The following is a 27,240-nucleotide window of genomic DNA, read 5'->3' on the forward strand; positions in this document are numbered from 1 at the left end:
GTCCCAAAAAACTAAACCAATTTGCTGAAAGGAATTTTGTCAAACAGTTTGCATTCAACCTCTTATTTTTCCGTTTAATGTTTTAAACCCCTTATAACTCCAGAAATCAAACGTTTATTTGTTTGTTGTGTTTTGTGCATGGAATTGGTATCATACAACATAAACAAGAAAGAAACTACAATAATATGCAAAGTGGAAATGAACTGCTGCTAATAAAATGTTATTTTCAGAATTCATAAAACCAAATACATGGCAGATTTATCAACTCACTAATTACTTCAGTAGTATTGACATAATACTCCAGCCCATGCTTTCGAACTTGTTGCTACAGTGCTTTGTCCTTCAATCAATCCACTACCTTTGTAATATCATTCCTTCAAAGCGGCATAAGCGTCGGAAAAGTAGTGAAGAAGATATGAGCAAAATACCAAATCTGCCTGTAGCTGGAAATGCAACTAAATTGCCTGATAATGAAGCCAATAACAAAGAATTCTAAAGGCCAAACCCCAAGGGAATGACGTCTAGAATGTTACAAGAGAGGATAGACGTCCTCAAATGCCAAGAACGGAGCTGCAACTCACACACCAATTTCTTCTCATATTCAACTTGTCTAATGAAGCTACAAATGCTTCCTTTTATTCTATTCTCACGGGTCCGTTCAACTCATATGGGCAATGTGGGATAAAGATGTGTAATATAAAACATATATTAAAATACCCCTTATGTCTCCCTTGGGTACACATCACCATAAAATAAATATTAAAGTAACACTTTAATATTTTACAATTAAATTAGACGTTACTTTAATAAAACTTCAGGCATTAAAATGTATTAGCAATCGGACTCCGAATAATGCGAGTGATAGCTCATCGGAAAGCTCTCACCGAGGAGTATCGAATCCAATCACCAAAATTGACCTGCACTGTGTCCTGCCGACTTACTAAAAATAGTAAGTATGCCTGAAACTGAGTAAATCAACTTCGTTTTGGCCCAAACTGGAAATGACTAGGCCAAAACACTCCAAGATCCCATTAAACCCTTCGTTAGCCCTCGGGACCATGTAGAACAAGGCTAACGCACACACACTTGGTCAACTGCTAAAATGGGGACAATACAGTCTGCCCCCCTTGAAATTGCTTGTCCTCAAGCAATCTCAGTCCAGCCTGCTGAATAACCTGCTCACTCTCCCATGTAGAATCTTCCTCCGGCAGATCTTTCCATCTGACCAAATACTCCTTCACTATCCTATTTCTAAGCTTCCTCTCTCTGGTATCCAGAATAGCATCAGGTACTAACACAAGCTTCCCCTCCTCATCCAAAGGGGGTAAAACTGCAGAAGGCACTACACTCTGACCAATGGCTTTCTTAAGCCTAGACACATGAAACACATTGTGCACTCGATTGCCCTCTGGAAGCTCAAGCTCATAGGCGACTTTGCCCACTTTGCGAATCACCCTGTAGGGACCATAAAATCTAGGTTTCAACTTTTCAGCTCCGCTCTTCTTGAGCAATGACTGTCTATATGGTTGTAGCCTCAAGTAAACCATATCCCCTACCTCAAAACTGCGCTCTATTTGGTGCTGATCAGCATACAATTTCTGTTGATTCTGGGCCTGTTGTATATTCTCTTTGAGCACTTTCAGGATGTCCTGACTATCCTGCTATAAGTTTTTGGCTTTGGGCACTCTACTGTCCCCCAAAACTAAATCCATGAAGCTAGGTGCTTCATAACCATAGAGTGTCATGAAAGGAGTCATCTTGATGGACATATGAGAAGTGGTGTTATAACAATACTCTCCCATATGCAACCATCTGATCCAAGCCTTTTGTTGTGTAGTTACATAGTTCCTCAAATATCCTTCCACCCATTTATTCACAATCTCTGTTTGCCCATCTGTTTGCGGATGATAACTAGTGCTAGGTGTAAGATCTGTACCACACAACCTAAACAACTCTTGCCAAAAAACACTCATAAACTTACTATCCCGGTCGTTGACAATGAATCTGGGCAACCCATGTAACCTGAATATCTCTTTAAAGAAAATATCTGCCACCTGTGCTGCTATGTAAGTGGACGGAATAGCAATGAAGTGAGCAAACTTCGTCAAGCAGTCCACCACCACATAGATGCAATCCCTTCCCTGCACTCGTGGTAAACCAGTGATGAAGTCCATCAAAATACTTTCCCATTTCCTATCAGGAATGGGCAAGGGCTGTAATAAACCTGCAGGAAATGTGTGTTCTCCCTTATTCTGTTGACAAACCACACACTCCCTGACATACCTCTGAACATCATCCTTGAGCCCTTTCCATGAAAACCGCTCTCGGATCTGCCTGTAGGTCTTGAAGACCCCCGAATGTCCAGCTGTGGGTGCATCATGAAATGCCTTCAGTATCGCCTCTCTCAAATGTGATGACGGAATCAAATAAACCCTGTCCTGAACTCTGATCAATCCATCTATCACCTCATAGCGATCATCCTGTATGGTACCTGAAATCAATCCAGAAGCCCAAGCATCTCCGACATACTCTTCTATAATCCGATCTCTCCAATCTCCTGAAATCTCTGCCAGAGCACATAAGTGAGGTCTCCGAGATAAGGCATCAGCCACCACATTTTTCTTACCTTTGACAAACTCTATGTCAAAGTCATAAGCCTGCAAATTAGTCACCCATTTTTGTTGCCGGTCATTAAGATCACGCTGGCTCATGAAGTATTTAATACTGTTGTGATCAGTCTTGATCACAAAACGTCCACCTACCAAATATGATCGAAATTTGGCCAATGCATGCATTATGGCCAACATCTCCCGGTCATAGACAGAATAACTTTTCTCAACTCCTCGGAGCTTCCTACTCTCGAATGCAATGGGATGCTTCTCCTGCATCAATACTGCTCCAATCCCATCACCTGATGCATCACAATGAAGCTCAAAAGGCTTCGTGAAATCCGGTAGAGCTAGAACTGGACATGAAGACATTACCTGCTTGAAATGCTCAAAACACCTCTGTGCTGCCCCTGTCCACACGAAGGCTCCTTTCCTGGTAAGATCTGTCAAGGGTGTAGCAATCTATGAGAATCCCTTAACAAACCTCCTATAAAAACCACATAAACCAAAGAATCCCTTAAGCTGTGTAAGGTTTGTGGGAGTAGGCCATTCTACAATAGCTCTAATCTTTTCGGGATCAACCCGAACGCCATCTGCACTAATGATATGCCCCAGGTAAAGGAGCTCAGTCATGCCAAACTCATATTTAGATTCCTTGGCATACAATGACTCCCTCTCCAGAATAGATAACACCTCCTCTAGATGATGTAAGTGCTCCTCCCAGGTCTTACTGAAGACCAAGATGTCATTAAAGAAGATCAAGACAAATCTCCTCAGCTGCTTCCTGAATACCTGGTTCATACAACTTTGAAATGTAGCAGGTGCATTGGTTAGACCAAATGGCATAACCATGAACTCAAAGTGGCCATAGTGACATCAGAAGGCTTTTTTCTCAATGTCCTTTGCTCTCATCCTGATCTGATGGTATCCGGATCGCAAATCAATTTTGGTGAAGAAGCATGCCCCATGCAACTCATCAATCAGCTCATCAATCCTAGGAATGGGATACCTGTTTTTAATTGTTTTCTTATTCAGTGCCCTGTAATCGATGCACATGCGCATCGTCCCATCCTTCTTCTTTACCAATACTACTGCTGAAGCAAAAGGGCTCTTACTGGGCCTGATATGCCCCATCTCCAACAAATCCTTAATCGCCTTCTCTATCTCATCCTTGTGTTTCTTAGGATGACGATAGGGAGTAATCATAACTGGTTTGACTCCCTCCTCGAGCTCAATAACATGTTCCATCCCTCTGTCAGGAGGAACCCCATGAGGAATATCACTAAATACTTTAGCGTGTCTATCAAGTATCTTCTGGACATCTAGTGGATGACTCTTTTCTTGTGGCTCTGGTGAAGTTGGCATAATGTGGCACTCTGCCGCCCACTCTATGTCATCATGACGAAAAAGTCTCCGCATTCTCCTCAAGGACACTACTCTGCAACCTCCATCTGAAAGCCCTCTAAGTACCACAGTTTTGCCCTCATGCTGGAATCTCATCTCCAATTTCGCTAGATTGAGTGTGAACTCAACTAGTGAAGCCATCCATGTCATGCCGAGGATGACATCATAATCTCCCATGTCCACAACATAGAACTCATCCTCCAACTCGTAGCCATCTCCAAACCTGATGCGAAGATTAGATATCTTCCGAGTGCATAATAACTTATCACCGTTAGCCACCATGACTCTAAACCCATCATGCTCCTCTGTCTGTAACCCTCTCCTGGCTACCAACTGTGCATCTATGAAGTTATGTGTAGCCCCAGTGTCAATAAGAGATATCACTTTCTGCCCCTGGATAGTACCCCTGACCTTAAATGTGATTGCCTTTTGGGCCCCTGTCAAGCGTGCCAACGATCTATCATCCTTAGGAATGTTGCTCTCCTCTATAGTGTTACCCTCATCTGAATCGGAGTGCTGATCCTCCCCTTCTGACTCTGACTCTTCTGCTGAAAAATACTCCATTTGATTTGCCTTAGCCTTGAGAGAACATTTATGAGATAAGTCCCAAGGCTCTCTACAATGGAAGCACAGCTTCTTCTTTCGAAGTTCATTCAAGGTTTCATTGTCTAGTCCTTTTGATCCTTCTTTGGGTTTGCTATACTCTTTCTGAAATGATTTTTTGTCTTTGTCCTTGCGGTAGGAAGAATCTGTTGAATGGTTTTTTCCTTTGTATACCGAAGGGGCTAAATCTTGTGCCTTTTTAGTTGCTTCAGTTAACGTGAGTGGATCATGTCCCTTCACCCAACCTCGTAATGGATCAGCAAGACCATCACAAAATAACACCACCAATCTCCTAGAAGAGATATCAGTAACAAGTACAGATATCTGATCCTTAGTGTCAAATCTCCCAATCAATGTTTCGGTGAATTCCTCATAGGATGTAATCTGATTATGCCCCAAAGTCACCATGCCATGATGCCACCATTCATGTGCAACGCCATCCAAGTGCATAGCCGCATACTTGATAGCCTCCTCCTCAGGCATAGGATTTAGCTGCAAGTATGTATCTACCTTCTGCACCCAAGCTCGTGCAATCATCTTCCCTGAAGCATCATAATAAGGTAAAGAAAGTTTTCCAAATTTCTTCCTCAGCTCAAAGTTTTGATTCCTCCCTCCTGCTTTAGGCATGTGTCTCATCCTCAAGTCCATATAATCTCTAAGAGAAATATCCGCCTGAAACTCTGGTCCACTAGCCTCCCAGTCCCTCCTGAACTGATCCTGTAACTCGGTAATCTGCGGTTCGTTTACTGGTTGAACCGGATCTCTGGGTGGAAAAGTGGGTAGAAGAGGTCTCGAGCTCGCAGTCCGTGCTGGGCGTGCAACGTGTCTAAAGTTATCAGCCTCATTCCCATTGTTGCCATTTCCATTATTACCATTAATGTTATTCTCAGGACCATTGTTGTTGCCTTGGCCTTCATGGTTATTGTTTCCCCCGTTGTTATTGTTTCTCTCGTTGTTATTGTTTCTGTTGTTGGCATCACCTGGATTAATATTGACACCCATCTGTCTAGCCATGAGCTGCAACATCATGTCCATTCGCCTATTCTGCTCCTGCTCTAATGTATCCAGTAACTGTCGGAACAGTACCTCCCCCTGATCTGGACTAGCATTTCTGCCTCCGCCTAATCCTGTATTCCTGTCATCTCGATCACCCATATTATTGTCCTGATCACAGAATATCTCCTCTATGTCTGTATGGTTGAATTCAATGTCCCCCTGCACGGATGTACTAGACTGTTTGCTTTGCAAGTCTGAAATCCTATTTTGTCTTGCTCTGGTATCGCGGAAATTATAAGACCCCTGTCGCATGCTCAAACATAAATGCTTAGCCTGTGTTTTTTACTTACTTTTTCCCTCTATCCGGCTGTTCTAAATTCCCTATAAGACCTCCACAGGATGGCAGGACTTATAGCTCTGATACCACTGTAATGGGCACCCCTGGATGTCCCAAAAAACTAAACCAATTTGCTGAAAGGAATTTTGTCAAACAGTTTGCATTCAACCTCTTATTTTTCCGTTTAATGTTTTAAACCCCTTATAACTCCAGAAATCAAACGTTTATTTGTTTGTTGTGTTTTTTGCATGGAATTGGTATCATACAACATAAACAAGAAAGAAACTACAATAATATGCAAAGTGGAAATGAACTGCTGCTAATAAAATGTTATTTTCAGAATTCATAAAACCAAATACATGGCAGATTTATCAACTCACTAATTACTTCAACAGTATTGACATAATACTCCAACCCATGCTTTCAAACTTGTTGCTACAGTGCTTTGTCCTTCAATCAGTCCACTACCTTCGTAATATCATTCCTTCAAAGCGGCATAAGCGTCGGAAAAGTAGTGAAGAAGATATGAGCAAAATACCAAATCTGCCTGTAGCTGGAAATGCAACTAAATTGCCTGATAATGAAGCCAATAACAAAGAATTCTAAAGGCCAAACCCCAAGGTAATGAAGTCTAGAATGTTACAAGAGAGGATAGACGTCCTCAAATGCCAAGAACGGAGCTGCAACTCACACACCAATTTCTTCTCATATTCAACTTGTCTAATGAAGCTACAAATGCTTCCTTTTATTCTATTCCCACGGGTCCGTTCAACTCATATGGGCAATGTGGGATAAAGATGTGTAATATAAAACATATATTAAAATACCCCTTATGTCTCCCTTGGGTACACATTGTAGAACAAGAATTAGTATGCAAAGAAAATTTACAAATAAAGTAAACATTCACAAACCAAAAACTAAATCCACATATATGCTTAGACAAAGAAAGCAAACAAAAAGTGCAAACCTCACAAGATAAAACACTCCATGCTTTCTTGATTCTGTAGATGTGTCCTTTTGCTGTGGATGTATGCTCAAGATGCTCAAAAGCTTGCTTCAATGGAGATGGGTAATGGCAAATTGGTAGCTTTGTGAGCTCTCAATTTGGCATTATAAGGGTAAGATTGATGACTTTGGTTCTCAAAATAGCATGGTAACTTTAGCTCAAAGATTGTTGATGAAATGGCTTGGGATGGGATTCAATTTATAGGCTAAGGGGTAGAGGGATGGAGGGCTTAGATGCAAGGATGGATGAAGGCTTAAGGAGGGCTAGGATGCACTCAAAGGAGAGCACATGGATTGTGCTTGTTTAGCACCAATGAGAAGGTGACACTTGTCACAAGGAGGATGAGTGTGAGAGGGTAGGGTAAAGGGTTGGTTAAAGTCATGATGAGTGGGGTTGAGTATGTAAGAGGGATGTAAGAGGAATGAGTGTGGAAGAGGGAAGAGTGTGGAAGATGGGTGTAAGAGTCATGAGTGGGCTTGTAAGAGTCTTTTATGTTTTGTAAGAGCACTCATGACTTAGTGGTTGGGTTTTTTGAGGGGAGACTTTGGTTTGGATTAGGAAAGTCTTAAACTTGTTTAAGGAATGTGACAACATTAGGGGGTGGATTAGGCTTGGGTTTAGGATTAGATTAGGAGTGTTAGAGATGTGCAAGTGGATGGCATTAATGAGGGTGGGTGAGTTAGTGGCTAAGCTTGGTTAGTATGGGTGGATGGGGTGGATTAGGCTAAATGGAGGATTAGAGATAGGTTAGGGGTTTTTGAATTTGAGGATTTCATTTATCAAATAGATTTATTTAATAAATGGGGATTTTTGGAATTAGATAGGAGAAAAGGATTTAATTGATAAATAATAGATTATTTGATTTATCAATTAGGACTATAGATGATTAATTAAATTAATCAACTAGGGATGGCAAAGGATTAATTAAATAAGAATTTAATTAATAATGCCTTTAGAGATGGCTAAATTAGATTACCAAAGCAGTGTAATCAAATTTAGGTGTCTACACACATCACCATAAAATAAATATTAAAGTAACACTTTAATATTTTACAATTAAATTAGACGTTATTTTAATAAAACTTCAGGCATTAAAATGTATTAGCAATCGGACTCCGAAAAATGGGAGTGATAGCTCATCGGAAAGCTCTCACCGAGGAGTATCGAATCCAATCACCAAAATTGACCTCCACTGTGTCCTGCCGACTTACTAAAAATAGTAAGTATGCCTGAAACTGAGTAAATCAACTTCGTTTTGGCCCAAACTGGAAATGACTAGGCCAAAACACTCCAAGATCCCATTAAACCCTTCGTTAGCCCTCGGGACCATGTAGAACAAGGCTAACGCACACACACTTGGTCAACTGCTAAAATGGGGACATTACACTTCCTCACATGTCAAAAATGCAAAATTCTTATGTGAGGCTATTGAGGAGGTCATAAGGGAGGTGGGGGAAGAGAATGTTGTTTAAGTGGTGACTGATATGTTGCTACAAGTAAGATTTTAACTTCTAAGTTCTAAAAAAATTATTTTAGTATTTCATTAAATTTTGAAAACTAAAAGTTTGTAATACATCAAAATTTTCACTGTTTACTAACTAATTTAAAATTGTTGTAGGGAAACTTTTGGAGAGACCCAAAAATCTTTTGGACTCCATGTGTGGCCCATTGCCTCGACCTCATGTTAGAGAACATTGGCAAGCTTGAATGGGTGAAATCATGTGTTGCTAGGGCCAAAAATCTTTGAAAGTTCATCTATAATCATACCTTGGTCCTCAGCATTATGAGGGAGTACACGAAGGGAAAGAAGTTGGCTCGTCTCGATATCACAAGATTTGCCTCTAATTTTATCAGGCTAAAATCCTTGTTGAGTTCAAGGTTAGCTTTGAGGTGCACGTTTGTTAGTCCACAATAGAGTTTCTCATCCTTTGCGACCACCCCTGCAGGGACAGATGCAACAAAATGCATTTATGATGAAGAAGGTTTTTGGGAGCCATGTACGGAGATTGTGGAGGTAATTTAAATTTTAAAAGCTTAAGTCTTAAAATTTTATAAATTAATTTATGTCATGCATATTTTTGTTTTATTTTCATTGTGCAACTTTGCAAAGTTTCATCATTCACTAAATTGTTTTTTTGTTTAATTGTTTTGTAGATCATTGAGCCCCTTGTAGCCCTCCTACGAGTTGCTAATGAGGAGAAGCCCGCTATGGGCTACATATATGAGGGTATGGATAGGGCCAAGGAGGCTATTAAGGCCAAATATGTAGGAGTTGAGGACAAGTATGACCCTATTTGGGACATAATTGATAGGAGATGGCAAAATCAGCTTCATAAGCCCATCCAAGCAGCAGCCTATTACCTCAATCCGGCACACTGTTTCCGTGAAGATTTCAAGACAGATGAGGAGGTTCTTAGTGGCCCATACACTCTAATATCAAAGATGGCCACTAATGCCATAGATATATTGCTTGAGATGGATGCCTATAATAATGCATCAAGGCCCATTTTTTCAAGTCAAATTTGCAAAGGTCGTACAAAATTGCAGCCAGGTAAAAAATGCATCTTAAGCCTTATACAATCTAGTTTCTAAATTTTTAGCTTTAAAGTTCAAATTTTGAAATGAGACTAATATTTTTTTCTTTTCCTTTTTTCAAAATTCAAATAGATGGTGGCAAATGTTTGGGCCTTCAACCAAAAACCTTCAGTAAATTGCCATCCACATAATGAGCCAGCCCAGTGCGCTTCTGGATGTGAGCGCAACTGGAGCATGTTCGAGCACATCCACTCGAAAAGGCATAACAGGTTTTTTGTAGAGAAAATGAGTAAGCTAGTCTTTGTGCATTACAACCTGCGCATTAGGACTAGGGAGATTTTGGATAGTGACACCTCTTCGATTACTCTAGAGGAGGTTGATCCAGAGTCTGAGTGGATCATTGAGGCTATTGATTCTGTCTTTGATGATGAGGACCTAGAGTTGGTTGACGAGGCAAACAAAGAGGCTGAAGCCGTGGCTATGGCAGCAGAAGACCAGAGAGCTCCAGTGTTCCCAGTGGCACCTCACAGGCACTGGCAGAGCCAAAGACTACTGTTGATCCTAGAGGCACCTCACAGGCTGATGCTATGGCTAATCAGTCATCCAGGGCCTACCTTAGACGCCTTACTAAGAGGCATTTTATAGATTATACTGAGCCTGAGGTTGAGGTTGAGGTTGGGAATGAGGATGAGGATGACGATGAGGACTAGGAGCCATAGCTATAGTCTTGTTTTAACTTTTTGTTTAACTTAACATATGATCAGAATTTGGAACATTTGATGATCACTATTGATGTGTTGGATTTCATATACATTTTGATGGGTTTCATGGATTTATCATTTTATATATCTATGTTTTACTTTTCTAATATTTCCTTCAGCTACTATTTAGTATTTAGCAATTTACCTTTGTAGTATTGTACTTATGTAATCGATGTATGTTTAAGTATGTGCATTAAGATCAAATTACCTTCTATTTAATAATGTTATTGTGTCTTTAAGATTTATTCAATAATGGGTGCATGGAATGTTCTTTAAATCCTAAAAAATCTCAAAATTTTGAGGATTTTTCACTTTGCTGAGTCACTGGCGAGTCCGAGCTGGGTCACGAGTCAAGTTACCCTTGCCGAGTCCAAGCCAGGTCCAAGTCACGTTACTTTGGGTGAGAGGCCTCATTGTGGCCGAAATGGAACTGTATCAAAATGCAACAAGAAAGCTATTCTCCTCAAACTTGGCAAGAAGAGGAAGGAACACTCAAACTCCAGGTACAATATTTGGATTTTTGGTGTTTTTTGCATGCATGATAAGTAGATAAAAACTAAGTTACTAAAATATGTTTCACCTTGTTTTCTAACTCTTTACTATTTATCTTGCAGATGATTTGTGGCAAAATTGGGGCGGAAATGTTCAAAATCTGCAAAAGCTTACCCTTTGCATCTTATGTCAGCCAATACCTCATCTAGTTGGGAGCATACCTAGAGCTTATTCGAGACCATTTACATGAAAAAGAGGAACAAGTTAGCACAGAGATGGCTCAATAACTTTGTTTATGTGCATTATAACCTTCAGTTGAGCATAAAAAAGGTAGAGTTAGAAGTAGTTGGTCCACTTGATTTGGATGACATAGATCCCTCCTATGATTGGACATCACAAGAGCAGCCCCCATTGTTCACAGACGATGAATTTAGTAATTTTGAGAGGCGGGGTATGGAGAAGGGTGGATTCACAGTGGGATTGGATGACATTGAGTAGGATGAGGGCACTGAAAGTATTGAAGATATATATGATGAGGCACTGCTAGTGTAAGCATCATCTACATCTAGGATGGGGGTCCAGCCACAACCACAATAGTCTTCTTGGGCTAGACTCCCTCCCACTCCAGTAGTTTTTACTAGAGTAGTTGGGAAGGGGAAGGGGAAGAGGAAGATATAGCCTATTTTAATATTGTCCTTGACACTTGTATTTTCTTAGAGTTTTACAAAGACAATTTTCTTTTTAAAGTTTGCTTTAGAGTTCAGACTATCAGACTATGGCTACAAGCAATCGACATTCCACACGAGGATGTGATTTTGTATCATATTTGCATTTATATATACCTAGATCACCTTGTTTGGGTTGTTTACTCATTTACTGACTCAATAGATGCATCTCCTTTGAATTTGCAAAAAAAATGCATTTCCAATTAAATTTAAGCAAATTTTTCAGTTCCCAAGAAGTTCCCAACTTATCTCTGATATTTTCTCAAGAAGCTCCTAAATTACTCTAATATTTCAACGATAAGTTTTCTATAACAATAAGTTGAACTATGCCTGAATATATCAAGTAAATAATAATTATATTTTTTTGCAAAGAAAATTCACCCAACATAGAGGAGGGAGGAAATCTTCAAAAGTATCAATTTCCCGTCATCGAACAAGACAATACAAGATCCTCAATAGTGTGCAAGTGAAAAGGCAACCACAATGCATGTCAAAAACATGTTTGGTTGGGGTGTATGATGATTGTTCATCCTATATACGATAAGCGTAGTACTTGCATAGAGGAATATAAATGACAATACATAAAAGATACGGTAACAGAAGAATAAGTTTGTTCATGTGAAGTTCCTACACAAAAGTAGGCCAAGGATGATCAGCCATGCATCATAATACTTTCCTGGACTAAAAGGAGCCTATTTCAAGCATCCAATAGTTGCCAAGTAAAATACATCTAGGATGGAGATCCAGCCACAGCCGCAGCAATCTTCTAGGGCTAAACTCCCTCTTATTCTAGTAGTTTTTATTAGAGCTGCTATGAAGAGGAAGAGGAAGATGTAGACTAATTTGATATTGTACTTGACACTTGTATTTGCTTATAGTTTTACAAAGACAATTTGCTGTTTTTAGTTTTCTTTAGAGTTCAAACTATTTGACTATGGCTTTGAGGCATCAGCATTTTGCATGAGGAAGCGATTTTGTATCATATTTGCATTTATATATACTTAGATCAGCTTGTTTAGGTTGTTTACTCGTTTAGATCTGCTAATTTAATTTTGCCAAAAATGCATTTCCATTTAAATTTAAGCAATTTTTTAAGTTCCTGATGTTTTCCCGAGAAGTTCCCGGCTTATCTCCGATATTTTTTTTTGTTCTTGCCGATAAGTTGTTGATAACAATAAGTTGAACTTTGCTTGGAGATAAGTAAATCATAAATTATTTTTTCAAATAACATTCACCCAACATAGAGGGAGTAAATCTTATCCAATTTCCATCATCTGACAAAACAATACAAGATCCTCAATAGTATGCAAGTGAAAAGGCGACCACAATGCATGTCAAACACATGTTTGGTTGGGGTGTGTGGTGATTGTTCATCCCATATATGACAAGCATAGTAATTGCATAGAGGAATATAAATGACAATACATAGTAGATAGTAACAAAAGAATAACTTTATTCATGCAAAGTTCCTACACAAAAGTAGGACAAGGATGATCATCCATGCATCATAATACTTTCCTTGACTACAAGGAGCCCCTTTCAAGCATCCAATAGTTGCCTAGCAAAATACAACTATTGATAATTGCTAAGAATCAACACTTAATACTACCCATACCCCTAAATAAATAATAATTAGTTGAATACAAACAAATTAATGAAATATTATAGTCAATTATGCCAAATACACTTACGTAATGTCCCCTTCTTTGGCATTGACAACTTGGTGACTATTAGCCTACTCAACAGGTTCCCATAGGTTAATGCTATATGGTTAGGGAGCCTTCGGAACTTGAGGACCTCACCATTCAGCTTATTTGGTGTTTACAGGTCTTGCCTTGGGCTCAATTTAGTAAACTATATATTGTGACACTCTCTGGGGTGGTTTCAAAAGAATTAGTCTGATTTAACTTATTTTTTGTAAGTATCAACTTGGGCACCAACTTGATCAATTGGCAACAATTTCTCTTTACAATGGTTGGTGATAGCATTTAATGTCAATTACCTGGTGATATTTGGTGATCAGGGAACTACTGAAGCAACATTAATATATAAGTTAAATTAAATACATAACCTAATATTGTTTTAAATATATGTGACTCATAAAGGGCGTTAAGGTGACATACTTGGAAACACTTTTAAAAGAAAATTTAACTTGTTTCAAAGAGAGATGCCCCATGGGAGAAATTTTGGCATCTAAGACAGGAAGTGAGCATCTGGGTAGTGAATTGGTCACTGGATGAATTAAATAGGCTATTTATTGAATTAATGATTATTAATTAACTTATTTAATAATAATGTTCAAGCTTACTGCATAATTGCTAAGTTATATGTTTTAAGTGCCATTAATGGTTGTAATATTAATTTATATGTTGGTGCCAAACTATGAGGAAGGATGAATTAAATATTATAATTCAAATGCAATCGAAGTATGAACTTTTAAGTTATGTGAGGTGTGTGATGGAAGCCTCTAGTCAATTTGCATTGGGAAGATATATAAGCCGGGAGAATGCCAATCGAAGATTACTCTGGATACATTTTGTGATTGTTTGTGAAGAAGAGAAACAAGGGTTAGAGAAAATCATGATCTTGTAGAATTGAGAATTCTACCAAGATTTTTGCACTTTGAATTGCCAGATTGATGCCACTGAATTGTGTCAGAGTATGGTTCATTCAGAGCCATCAATGTGCGTTAAATTGAGATTGAATGGTGAAATTAAAAAAAAATCGTGGATTGTAAATAAAGATTGTCTCAGATTGCGTATGGAGTGTCCTCAGGGATCAGAGAAATCACAGCTACTATATGATCTATGTTTGAAATATTTATAACAGCTGACTCAAATATCTTAGCAATTGGGTCATAGCTAGGGGTGCCGTTCGACCAAAAGAGGGTTTCAAATCAGCTTTTGGGCTTTATCTTACCCAATGATGGATGTCTAGGGGGTTTCATGCAATGTCTGAAGACAATTCAAAGAATACTGATAGATTTGATGTGCTGTATTGATTTCCAGGTTTTTTACTATAATTGCCAATTAGTTTTAATTTTTTTTTTGGCAAATATCTCTCATTGTAATTAGCTGAGTGGATTAGAGAATTTCAGTTTATGCCTGGTTAATAAAATCAGAGTTCTGAGTTTATAAAGTCTGCTAGCCAAGTGTTTGTCAATATGTCTAGCGTGATGCCTTGAACACCATCAACATATGATGGATGCCAACTGTTTGTAACTTTGGTTTAATGACTATGTCTCTGTTCGAAAAATTCAGATTTTATATAAGTTGCCAGTATGATTTCTATGACAGCATCATGAAGCAATTTTCTTAATTAAGGATGGAAATTGTTTGATGAAATGCACATGACAAAAGATTGAAGATTTAAGAGAAAAATTGCAAGGAGTAATATGCTGGTGAAGTTAGAATCTGTTGGGCTTCTTACACTATCTCCGCCTTCTTTAAGGCTATCTTGTGCTGTCTGTATAAACTGTTATGACCATCTGAATCACTTTATTTTTTGTAATGTCAGTTATGTTTTTGTCTTAGGCAGCGACCCCAATAAAATCCTCCACTAATTAATGTAATTTGATTTTGGATTGATGGCATTGCAAAAACAATTAGCATATGTCACCCAATTAAAATTCAGCATAGACTCAATGATTGAAATTGTACTTGCAAGTAAAGATCATCTCTCTTCATTATGGATAGCAACTTAACAATTATAAATTTTTCGTAAACTTCATCTTATTCTAAATGTTAATATTGATATTGCTTAGGTCATTAAAACATTTAAAGTTTTCAATATTGACCTTGAATACCATTTCCATAGAAAAATTAATATACAACACAATATTATATATCCTGCACCACTGTTATGATCCGTGTCTCTATCCATCACACACTACTCTCCATTGTTAATTAGCTATGCAAAACTTAAGGTTCAATTTTCTATCATTCATCATTTAGTAATTTCAGTTGAAGTTGTATGTTCTACACAAAAAAAATTGCCGTTAATCAATACTAGATAAATTTGCTTCTTTTATTGACTATGCCTATTTGTGCCACTAGTAAGAAGCTAGTCAAAATGATATTTTATGCCAAATCTTGTGCTATTGTAGTAATTGTATAAATAATGAAAAATACTGAATGATTTGCAGTAAACCCGAAATTGTAACAAGATCAGATCTTGCAGTGCCATATGACCCTTATTTACCTTATGTTTTGGTAAAAACATCATATGGCACCAAGAACAGAATAAAAGATCTGTAGAGTGAAAAATCTATACTCACTGTAGCAGTTCAGCAGCATCATATAACCCCATGCCTTGGGTACTTGTGCCATTAATGGCAGAGATTATATCTCCAGGCATTACACCAGCATGGTCTGCTGGCCCACCAGCTACAGGTGAAACGACCATAAGATTAGTTGAAGCTTTATCAACAGTCATGTCAAATCCAACCTCCAAACCGACTCCTGTCAGAGCGCCCTTAGTACCAGACTGACTTCAAAGCCAATGGCAACATCTTAGTTTGATGCAATTTAGCACACACAACACAGTCCTAAAAATCTCGAGTTTCCCAATGCATAATGATTTACATTTTATAAGTATAGTTTCACCAAATTTCAATCAAATGTATCATGCAACATTCTTAAGTGTTTAAATAGAATATAAGCACTGTTCAATAACCACCTTAATATCTAAGAAGATTAATAAATTGCTCCTCTATTAGCAATGATAAACAATTAAATAACAGCAAGAAGTGCAAAACAGAGCTCAAAACATAAAAATGTTGCAAGTCAAAGAAACATACCCGCAAACTGTTGAACTTTTCTGGCTCCAAGAAACGTGTGAAAGGATCATTTAAAGTCGCAAGCATCTTTCGGATTGCCGCATCTAGACATTATCCAATAAGATCAAGTTAGAGAATATTCTTCTAATAAGAAGGTTATAAAAATCACACAACCAATGACCAAGAGAAAAATGTCAAAGAAAACTAGTGAATGTTTAAATAATAAAACAAGACAACTGGCTCCTTTATAGAGGGGGATGATACATTCATCTATTAGAAAACTTCAACTTAATAATCTGAGACTGAGATCCTAACTTATGCAAACAGATTAACTCTTAACTGTGTTAGAATATGAAGTTGACAGTTGTGTCGGCAGCAGTGTACCAACAACTTGGTGTTTGTAAGGTGTATTGATTGGTTGCATATTGATTTTCTTTCACTATTTGCTTGTATATCGGGTGATGTGTGTAATCATTGGCTGAACATTTATTGTTTTACTGTTTCCTGCCTTTGTGATGGTTTGCATCATTCTAGTGAATCATGTTTTTGGGTCAATCTTTTGTGATGTGTGTGGTTTGATGTTTGTCACAATGGCTTTTCCTAGTGTGTTCATTCATAACTATTAGCACCAGAGATCATTGTGATGTGTCGTATTCGAGGATGGTTGCATTACTCAAGGTGATGTGACCCTAAGTCACAAGGTTCAAGTTCAAGTTCGACAATTATAAAATTTGGATGAAATTCGACAAGGGCAAAAAATTCTAAAAAAATTGACATTAAATTCGCTTTATATAATTTTTTGAAAATATAAGTATATCTAGTAATTATTTTGTCTTTTTTGTCTTTTGACTCAAATAATACTACTTTTTCTTTTTTTTAAATTAAACTTTTAAAATAAAAAAAATCACTAACTATAACTTTTAAAACATAAAATAGAAATATATTTATTTTTATTTTAACTTTACAAAACAAAATAATAAATAACAATAATAAAAAGATTAATTTATTGTGTTTGATATATTAAAATAGTAATAACAAATGAACTAATAATGATAATAAACTAGTATAGATATAATAAACAAATCTATCTAAAGAGATGTCGATAGATATCCATTATAAAATGATTAAAAATCAATTTACTACATCTAAAAATATTTATATTTCCATGTATTTCTATTTATTTATTTTGCCCTCACTTCAGTTTTTTATTTTAATTACTACAAAGTGAATAATTATATCTCCAAAGTTTATAATTTTAGCAAATGTTTTATGTAATTCTTATCAAATTATTTCTAAAAATATACTTTATTTATAATAAATAATATGATTTTGACATGTAACTGGTTGTCAAATTTAACCTAAAAAGATAAATGTTAATACTAACACACTCACACCATCCCACTCCACCCTTCCTGGCATTGTAGAATGCCTATCAGCATTAATAATTTATATACTTGATATTAATGCTTTAATAATATATATATATATATAACCTATAAATAATAATAAACAAACTTAAATATTTTTAATATTAAAAAATAAATAAAAATAACATAACTATATATGCAATCTTAAAACATTGAAAAATAAAGATTGAAACCTAAGAAACAAAGTGATGTATTAAATTGAAAACTTTGATGGCCTCCCTCCATTGCGTTCTTTGTGTGGTGACAGGAAAGTTCAGCAAGGCAATGCCAGAGATCATTGTCATAGCCAAATTTGGTCACAAGTGAAGGGAGAGCTTCTAAGTACATCGAAAGCCCCTGTTGCAATCAACAAACCATGCTCGCAGTGAAGGAATTATTGCCATGATAGTAGAAGAGAAACCCTAAGGAAATAACTGGGAAAATCTCTAAGTTTGGCAAGCATTGGATGATCTTGAAGTTGGCTCAAATCTTCCTAAATTTCAAAGATTTTACGAGAGCGAGATCAACTTGAGAAACCCTCCACAATAGACGTGATCATAAAACTGCTATTTCACTTAAACAAGGGTAATATTTACAGAGAAAACTACCAAAAAATCCTTTTCAAAATGCGTAGTAAAATATGTTTTAAGAAAACCAAAAGTGATTTTTTTACAGTTTTAGCCACATTTATACAAGTTTTTTTAATTTTTTATAGGTTTGCCAAATTTCAAACCTAAAGCTGAAAATTCGGCAAACCTTGTGACACAGGTGTGACCTATCTCAAATCTACTATAGCCAACAGGTTTTTGGTGTGCATTTGGCATAAATAAAGTATCATTTCAAGAGGGATGCATGTAAGTCCGTGAGTTCAAGCTAGTACATTTAATTCATGTTGTCTTGTTTCTTATATGCAAGCTATATGTGGTGCAAGTGCAAACTTACTCAGCTGATTCAAGGAGGTGAAGAGAGAAGCATACTGGAATTGCACAGGCTCGACAACTATTTTTGTGGTAGTTGTTACTTCATCCACCTTGTACTAGCCATAAACTTGTTGGCAGTGAGCCTTAATCTATCGACAGTGAGCCTTATTGTATTTCTAGGGCATGGCCATCCTAGAAGTAAAGTCTCCATTCACAGAACCCTTTCATATCGCAGTGAGCACAAGCAAGTAACCTTGTTGTAAAAAATCACCTTAACAGAGGTCATCTTAACCAGTCTTTTTCATTTCATGAGCATTAGCTTCTCTGTTTTTCCTAGTTTGGGATTTCCACATAAATCCTAGTGTTGATCTTATTGGTATTTTTGTGCTTTCATGCTTATCTTTACGTTGGTGGTGTACTATGCTATAACTGTGTAATGTCCCCTTTTTTCTGGGACATTATAATTCTGTGTGGCCAGCTCACTTCGCCTAGGTTTCGGGGGCAAAAAGGTTCTTTACGGGGTATAGTTCGAGATTTGGCCTAGACATTTCCAATTCCAAACCCATCAGAGCAATTTTGGTAGGTTGTCCACATGCTTACTATTTTTAGTAAGTAATCAAAACTCGGTATGTTCGGTACCTCAGTGTTGAGTTGGAAGCGTCTCGCTGAGAGCTTTCCAACAAGCTATTGCACATGTTTATCAGAGTTCATTTGGTCAGTTATTTTAATGCCTAATGACTATATGGTTTACTGACTAAGTGACTATTAAAGTTCATTTAACTTGTCACTTTATTTAAAAAGGTACTATGTTCACTTAAGTGACTAAAGGACAAAAAAGGTGCTTTATCCCACATTGCTTGAATGAGCGTGCATCACATTGGGAAAAGTAATAAAGGTACAACAAGCCCCACATGAGAGGATATATGAAGATTATAATATTGAAGACAAATATTAATCTGGGAGCTGGAAACAGTTGCTGGTTATTTCTTCTAGGACACAAACCCTTGAAGAAGCATTTGAAGGTTGGACGCAAAACTAGCCTTCTTACAGGTTTAATAAACATTGCCAATCTAACTGTCATTTCTGTTTATAAGATTGGATTATTGGGATTGTTGCATGTTATTGTATTGCTGTTGTATAATACAGTAACGTTATTGGACAATTATTTGTATTAATCTGCTGGTTTATGTATAAGCTTTTGAATATTGGGGAATAAAATAATCTTTTCTGAGTTTCTTGTATGCAAATGTGTTGGTTAGAAATCGATTAAAGTTTTGGAATTTATATTGAATATTGGTTTTCTGTTTGGATTTAAATCTGCACTTTTTATCACGGGTTTTTGGAAAAATATCCAAAAAGGGATATTACAAATTGATAGATCTTAAGTGGTGATTGTTGATTATTAAGTATTAACTGACAAATTAAAGGTTTTTATAAGTGTGGGAATAACTGATTCACCCCCTCTCAATTATTTGGCCTAATCAATAATTGGTATCAAAGCTTGGCTCCACAGTGTTGAGCTTAATCGCTTCAGGCAAATCTGATGGCGCACAAATTGAAAATTCTTATGTTTGATAGATTGAATTACAGTTCATAGAAAGATCGGATGACAGTTTGTCTAGTATTAGTTGCTAGTTACACGACTTGCAAGCATGTGGAGACTGTGTATGTGTTCCCTCAAAATGGTTTACATACTGCAGATGAAATCGAAGTATATGAGGAAAATGAGAAGGCAAGGTATGCAACTATTACTGCTTTATCTAAATCAGAACTTGTTAAAGTTATTTCTTTGAAACTCTACTTGTGAGGTTTGGGAAAACTTGAAAATAATCTATGAAGGAAATGATAAGGTGAAGCATTCTAAGAAGTTGACTGCAAAGAGACATTATGAAAATCTTAGAATTGAAGATGTTGAAGGTATCAAAAGTTATTTTCAAAGAGTAGAAAGTGCAGTGAATGAGAACAAGAATCAAGGCGGCAACATAATTGATGAAGACTTTATGGAGATCTTGATGACATTACTAGACAGTTAAAGTGACAAAGTTTCGTTTATTGAAGAAGTTTATGATCCGAATGAGTTTACCAAGGAACAATTGTTTGGCACATTGATAGCATCTGAGCTGAGAAAGTTTGCTGATGACAAAAGCATATCTGAAACGGCTTTCAAAGCAACCAAAGTTGAGGAAGAACCTAACAGTGATGATGATGAAGAGATCGAAGCTAACTTAGTAAGAAGATTGAAGAAAGGTACCAGCAAGTATAAATGTACATTACCTCTGAAATTTTTTAATGTGGTAAAGTTGGTCACTTGGATACTAGATGCCCTAAGAGGTCCTAGACAGAAGTTTTTGATGATGAATCAGAAGGTGAAGATTATTTGTTTTATGTTGAAGATGAGGAAGAGGTCAAGAAATCTGAAATTGATATTTCTAAGATTTGTGCTAAGATTGATCATATTGAAATTGCTTTATATGTTAGCAGGAAATAGAATGAATGGTTGATTGACAGTGGCTGTTCTCATCATATGACTGGAGATAAAAGTAAATTTTGTTTCACTTCATAAGTATAATGGTGGTCCTATTAAATTTGGTGAGGACAAAGCAGCATATATTGTTGGGAAAGGATCATTTACTTTTGATGGTCAGAATTACACTAACGATGTTTATTATGTGAAGGGTTTGTATTATAATTTGTTGAGTGTTGGACAGGTATGAGAATGGTTATGACGTTATTTTCAAGAATGAAGGTTGTGAAATCAAGAAGAGAACAATAGCATTGATTGCGGTTAGCAAGAGAACTAGCAAAAATAAACATCAGTTGGAAGGAGATGCAGAAGGATGTCAGATATTTTGAGTTGATGACAGTTGGCTCTGGCACTGGAAAATGTCACATAAATTTTGATAATTTGGTAAGGATAAGTATGAGTGAAGTTGTTAGACTTATTGAAGCTAAGAAAGCTAGACAATGTAATATGTAATATGCAGAGGATGTCAAGAAGGAAAGCATACAAGAGAAATGTTCGAAGTTAAAGATCACCCATCTAATAGTGTACTAGATGTTGTGCACACCAATATTTTGTGGTCCTACAAGAACAAGAGGTTTACTGGGTGAAAGGTATATTTTGCAATTCATTGATAATCATTCTAGATATACATGGGTTACATTTCTAGGAGGAAAAACTGAAGCATTTGACAAAATCAAGATATTTAAGGCTAGAGTAGAGAGTGAATGGGAAAGGAAAGTCAAATATTTAAAATCTGGCAGAGGCGGCAATTTTACTTCTAATGAATTTGAAAGTTACTGTGAGGATCATGGAATAAGGAGACAACTTTTGCAGCCAAAACCCTGCAGCAAAATGGTATTGTGGAAAGAATAGAAGAACTATTCAATAAGCAAAATGGACTATGATCAAAAGAAGCAAACCTACCAAAAGTTTATTGCAAGGAAGCGGCACACACTATTGTGTACACATTGAACAGAGTTTCGTACTGGAAAAGATACTATAAGACTTTATGCAAACTTTTGGCATGGAAGGGTACCTATTATGAAATCTTTCAAAATCTTTGAAAGTAGCTGTTATATTCAAAGAGATGAAGACAATTTGGGAAAGTTGAACAGCAGATCTGATGAAGGATTTTTTCTGGGTCACTCTACCAGATACAAAGCATATTAGTGTTACAATAAAGTGTGAATGTGAGAATTGACGAAGAGTTTTCAGAAGAAACCAGAGAAGATTGTTGATTATGAATCTGATACTAAGGAAAAGAAAGAAAATGATGAGGAAGCAGAAGAACCGAGACCGGCCCCTTCTCCTACCAGTAAAATTCCAAGGTATGTTTAGAAGCATCATTCTAAAAAGAAGATTATCGGTGATAAGAACAAAGGTGCTATTACCAAAAGTATGGCAATGAAAGAGCAAGCTTTATAATGCCTATTTTCAGAAGTTGAACCTAAATCTATGACAAAATCTTGTAATTATCAAAGTTAAATCAAGGCAATGGAAGAACAACTAAATTAGATTGAAAAGAATCAGACTTGGGAGCTTGTTCCCAAAACGACAGGAAAGAATGTGATTGGAACTAAATGGGTTCTCAGGAGCAAGTTGGATTAGAATGGTAAAGTTGTGAAAAACAAAGCTAAACTTGTCTACAAAGGTTATTCTTAGATTGAAGGAATTGACTTTGATGAGATTTACGCACCCGTTGCTCAGATGGAGGCCAGCATAATGTTCTTGGCTTTTGCAACTTACAGATAATTCAAAGTCTATCAGATGGATGTCATGTCAGCACTTTTGAATGGTGAGCAGAATAAAGAAGTCTACAATGAGCAACTGGAAGGTTTCAGGTCAGAGACAAAACCAGATGCAGTTTGCAGATTGGAAAAGGCTCTTTATGGATTGTAATAGGTGCCTAGAGCCTAGCGTGGTAAGTTGGATAAATATTTGATCACTCGAGGATTTTAGAAAGGTTGGGCAGACAACAATATGTACTTCAAAGTAAATACCAACAGAGTTCTGGTTGTTGTGGTGTATGTGGATGATATTATCTTTGGTGGAAAAGATGATATGTGCAAAAAAATTGTTGAGGATATGTGAAAGGAATTTGAGATGTCTAGGATTGGTGCATTGAATTTCTTCCTTGGATTAAAAGTGAACTGAAACAGCAAAGCTATTTTTTATCTCACAATCCAAGTATGAGAAGGAATTGTTGAAGAAATTTTGCTTAGAAAACTCGAAGCCAGTAAGCACTCCTATTATCATCGGCTGCAAGTTGATTAAGTATGATGACTTGCTGAAAGCAGATGCAAATAAGTATAGATCGATTGGATGTTCCTAGTATCTCACTGCGTCTAGATGAGATATCATCTATGCAATATGTTTGGTAGCCAAGTTTCAAGAACTGAAAGAATCTCATGTTATGGTAGTGAAGAGAATCTTCAAGTACTTGAAAGGGAGTAAAGATTATAGTTTATGGTATCCAAAAGGATCAGATTTGACTTTGACAGCATATATAGGTACTAGTTGGACAAGATCTTTGGATGACCGGAAGAGTACCAAAGGGAAGTCCTCTTTCTTGGCTCTTTGTTAGTTCCTTGGTCGAGCAAGAAGCAGGATTTTGTAATGCTTTCAATAGCTGAAACAGAATATATTGCAGCATCCTTGTGTTGTACATAGGTATTATAGATGAAGTAATCTTTGAAGAATATAGGGATCCATTTTTCTAAACCAATTCCTATACTATGTGATAACACCATTGCTATCTATATGTCAAGGAATCCGGTAATGCATTGCAGAACAAAACACATTGATATCAGATATCACTTTATCAAAGAGAAGGTTGAGGCTGGAGAAGTTTAGCTGGAGTATGTATCAACAAAGAAGCAAATCACAAACATATTCACAAAACCTTTGTCTAAGGATACTGTCGAGTATCTCAGAGGGAACTTGAGCATTAAGCCCCTTTCTGGTGCTCATTAGAATATTGGACCAGTCGTTTTGCACATCTATATCTGTTTGCATCAATGTTGGTGGGCTTCCTCTCAAGGGAAGCAATGTGTGCTTGTCCCAGGGAGCTATTATTTTCCTTCTAGCCCTTTGTCATTGTTTTTAAAGGGGGTTGGAGAACTTCCAGAGAGTTTTAGCATTAATTCTAGTGATCTTTCTATGCTTTGTTATTGATGATTGTTGCCATCAATGACAAAAGGGGAGATTGCTAGAATATGGGGTTGATGGTTGTCATTAATGTCAACATCTCTATCTCAACCTCTAGTGTATCGGTACAATATACTGTCAACTTGGTGTATCTATTGGTCACATATTGATTATCTTTCACCAATTGCCCGTGTATCGGGTGATGGTGTTACCATTGGATAATCATTGATTATTTTATCATTTCATGCCTCGGTGATGGTTTGCATCATTTTGGTGGATCATATTTTTTTGTTGATCTTTTGTGATGTGTGCGGTTTGATTTAGGTCACAACAATTTTTCCTAGTGTGTTTATTCATAACCATTGGCATTGGAGATCATTGTGGCATGTTGTTGTGTTTGAGGATCTTTGTATTGCTCGAGGTGGTGTGACCTATCTCAAATCTATTTTAACCGATAGATTTGTGGTGTGCATCTAGTATAAATAAAGTATCATTTCAAGAGGGATACATACAACTCCATGTATTCAAGATTGTACATTTGATTCATGTGATCTTGTTGCTTATATGTGAGCTATATGTGGTGCAAGTGCGAACTTACTCAGTTAGCTGATTCGAGGAGGTGAAGACAGTAACAAACTGTAATTCCAGAGGCTTGACAACTATATTGTATGGTAGTTCTTACTTCATCTATCATGTACTAGCTATAAGACTATTGGCAGGCGTGGACATCTGAACAATGAAGCTTACCGGCAAAACCCTTTCATATTGCAGTGAGCATTTCAAGTAGTTAGCCTTGTTGTACAAAATCACCTTAATCGGTGTCACATTAACAGGTGTTTTTCATTTCATGAGAATTAACTTCTTCATGGTTTTTCCCAGTTTGGGTTTTTCACATAAATCCTAGTGTTGATTGTTTTGGTATTTATGTGCTTTCAAGCTTATCTTTACATTGGTGATTTACTATGCAATAACCAACAAATCTTAAGCAGCGATTGTTGATTGTTAAGTATTAATCGACACATCAAAAGTTTTTATAAGCGTGTGGGAATAACTAATTTACCCGTCTCAGTTATTCGGCCTATTCAACAAACTTCACTACAGTAATGTGATCCAAACATAGAAATAGAAAAAGTAAATCAACAAACCTTCTAAACCTCCACAAGTCACATTACTATTAGGGATTTTGCAATTTCTGGAATACTTGTGTAGGAGTTTAACAATGAGATTATATTAATGTCCACAATCGCCCAAAGAAGTTCGATGGCACTCAAAATGTTTAGACCCAGAAAAATGTCCTGATCAATTGTTTCTACTGCAATACAAAAAACAGCTGAGTCCATACACAATGCGATGTTCAATAAATGAAACTACCAGAAAATATACTACACAGAGTATATGTGTAGAACACTATATTTTTAAAGGTAATAATTCTGGATCAAATACAACAATCTGAGAGATAAAACGAATCTCAGTTTATATGCTATGAGTATGCATGAAGAATTTGCCTTGATAAAAAAACAATGTCTTAGACATGTATGTCTGTTATTATGTTATATTGGAGAGGGCAACACGTGCATACCCCACTACAAAAATTCCCATATAGACAATGCAAGAAAGTTGTAGTAAAAGAAAAATAGTCTATGATATAATAAGACTACAAATATTTGTCCAACTATTATGATGGTGCAACCACAATGTTTTTTTATCTCAAGTTATCCCATTCATTTTTGTCATTATGTACCTGGTATAGTCATCATTGTAGACACCAACTAATGGACTCTTCCCATGTTAAACCATGCATCATGTATTCTTTAATCGCGTAATATATAAAATTCACAATAATATTGCATTAGTATGCTTATTTAAATTTAGCATGCACCCTTATTTAGTCCCACCATTCATTTTGTCAATTTTTTTCTATTCAGAGGATGCCAGTCCCTTTCAGCCTTCTTCGGGTACACCAAACAGCGATGTCTTGTTCTTTATCTTCAGGAGACTTCGAGACTTCAGGACCACACCTTACAGATTTAGTCTTCTTCAACACAGACCACATATCAGCTCATCACCTCCTTATCAGTGGTCCCTTCGGCCTTGGGTACCAAGCGGTCACTTGGTCTCCCTTCCTCTGGGCACACTAGGTCCGTGAAGCCTAGCAGGAGTTTCACCCAGCAATAGCTCTCCACCTCCAGTGGTTCTCAGAGGTGGCATAAGACTTCCTCTCAATCTGGATCACACCCTTTGGGGTTCTCAGTAGCTACTGCTCCCACCTAATGTTGCTCTTTGTTTTTCTTTTCCTCAGACACCATTTGGTGTTCCCGGTGTTGTCTGGTTTCTTTTGTTGTATTTTGGCAATCCCTTAATACCTCTTTGTGGTCTCTTGTTGGACATTAATAAATTTATCTTATCATATCTTTATTTGGTTGACAAAGATTCACCCTTGTAGAAGCATCTGTGGGACTCTTCCCAAATTGAATTGTGTTTCATGTATTCTTTCATTGAGTAATATAATCATTGTCATTATTGTAATAGCATTCATCCTTATTTTTATTGCATTGCTGGGCAATCAGACATGATGACCTGCCAAATTATAGTCATTGTTCCCAATTCCAAAGGTTGTGACAAAAATGAGAAGTGACAAACAAAAGGGCAAAGTTGTGAAAAATCCTTGTCAAGTACAAGGAAAGTAGACAACACTCGACATTATACATGACCTGCACCCAAGAGGCAAGTGTAGAATTCCTCAGTTGTAGAGTTTGACATTATTGGATAATCACTAGGAAGCATAAAAACAATAAATATATCAAAGAAATGGCATCCACATTGTTAGGCCCCACAACCACAGGTCCACAATCCTACAACATGCTTGTCACACCTCCAAGGCCAGGGGTGTCATTAGGAGGGTTAAACAGAAGCCCATCAAAATGTTGAGGGTGGCTGGAAGCCTGCAACAAGAGTGAATAAACTCTCCTACTCTTCGGGCTCATCTTATAAACCCAAAAGGGTATTGCAAAAGGTAACC

The 27,240-nt window shown here is 37.0% G+C and overlaps 1 protein-coding gene across 2 annotated transcripts in view; it reads right to left on the reverse strand.

Moving 5' to 3' along the window:
- The window catches only part of LOC149554532 (Peptidase S41 family protein), a 183,672-nt gene that overhangs the window by 139,165 nt on the left and 17,267 nt on the right, over positions 1–27,240 (reverse strand). For both annotated transcript variants that reach the window (XM_089828576.1, XM_089828577.1), the window contains exons 4-5: positions 16,267–16,349; positions 15,745–15,953 (exon numbers count right to left, since the gene is read on the reverse strand). In XM_089828576.1, the coding sequence (XP_089684702.1) occupies positions 15,745–15,953; positions 16,267–16,349 (292 nt within the window). The remainder of the gene's footprint in view (positions 1–15,744; positions 15,954–16,266; positions 16,350–27,240) is intronic.

The sequence above is a fragment of the Cupressus sempervirens genome, chromosome 5 (assembly GCF_028749045.1).
Source record: "Cupressus sempervirens isolate cs-2001-9-10 chromosome 5, ASM2874904v1, whole genome shotgun sequence".
Taxonomy (NCBI): domain Eukaryota; kingdom Viridiplantae; phylum Streptophyta; class Pinopsida; order Cupressales; family Cupressaceae; genus Cupressus; species Cupressus sempervirens.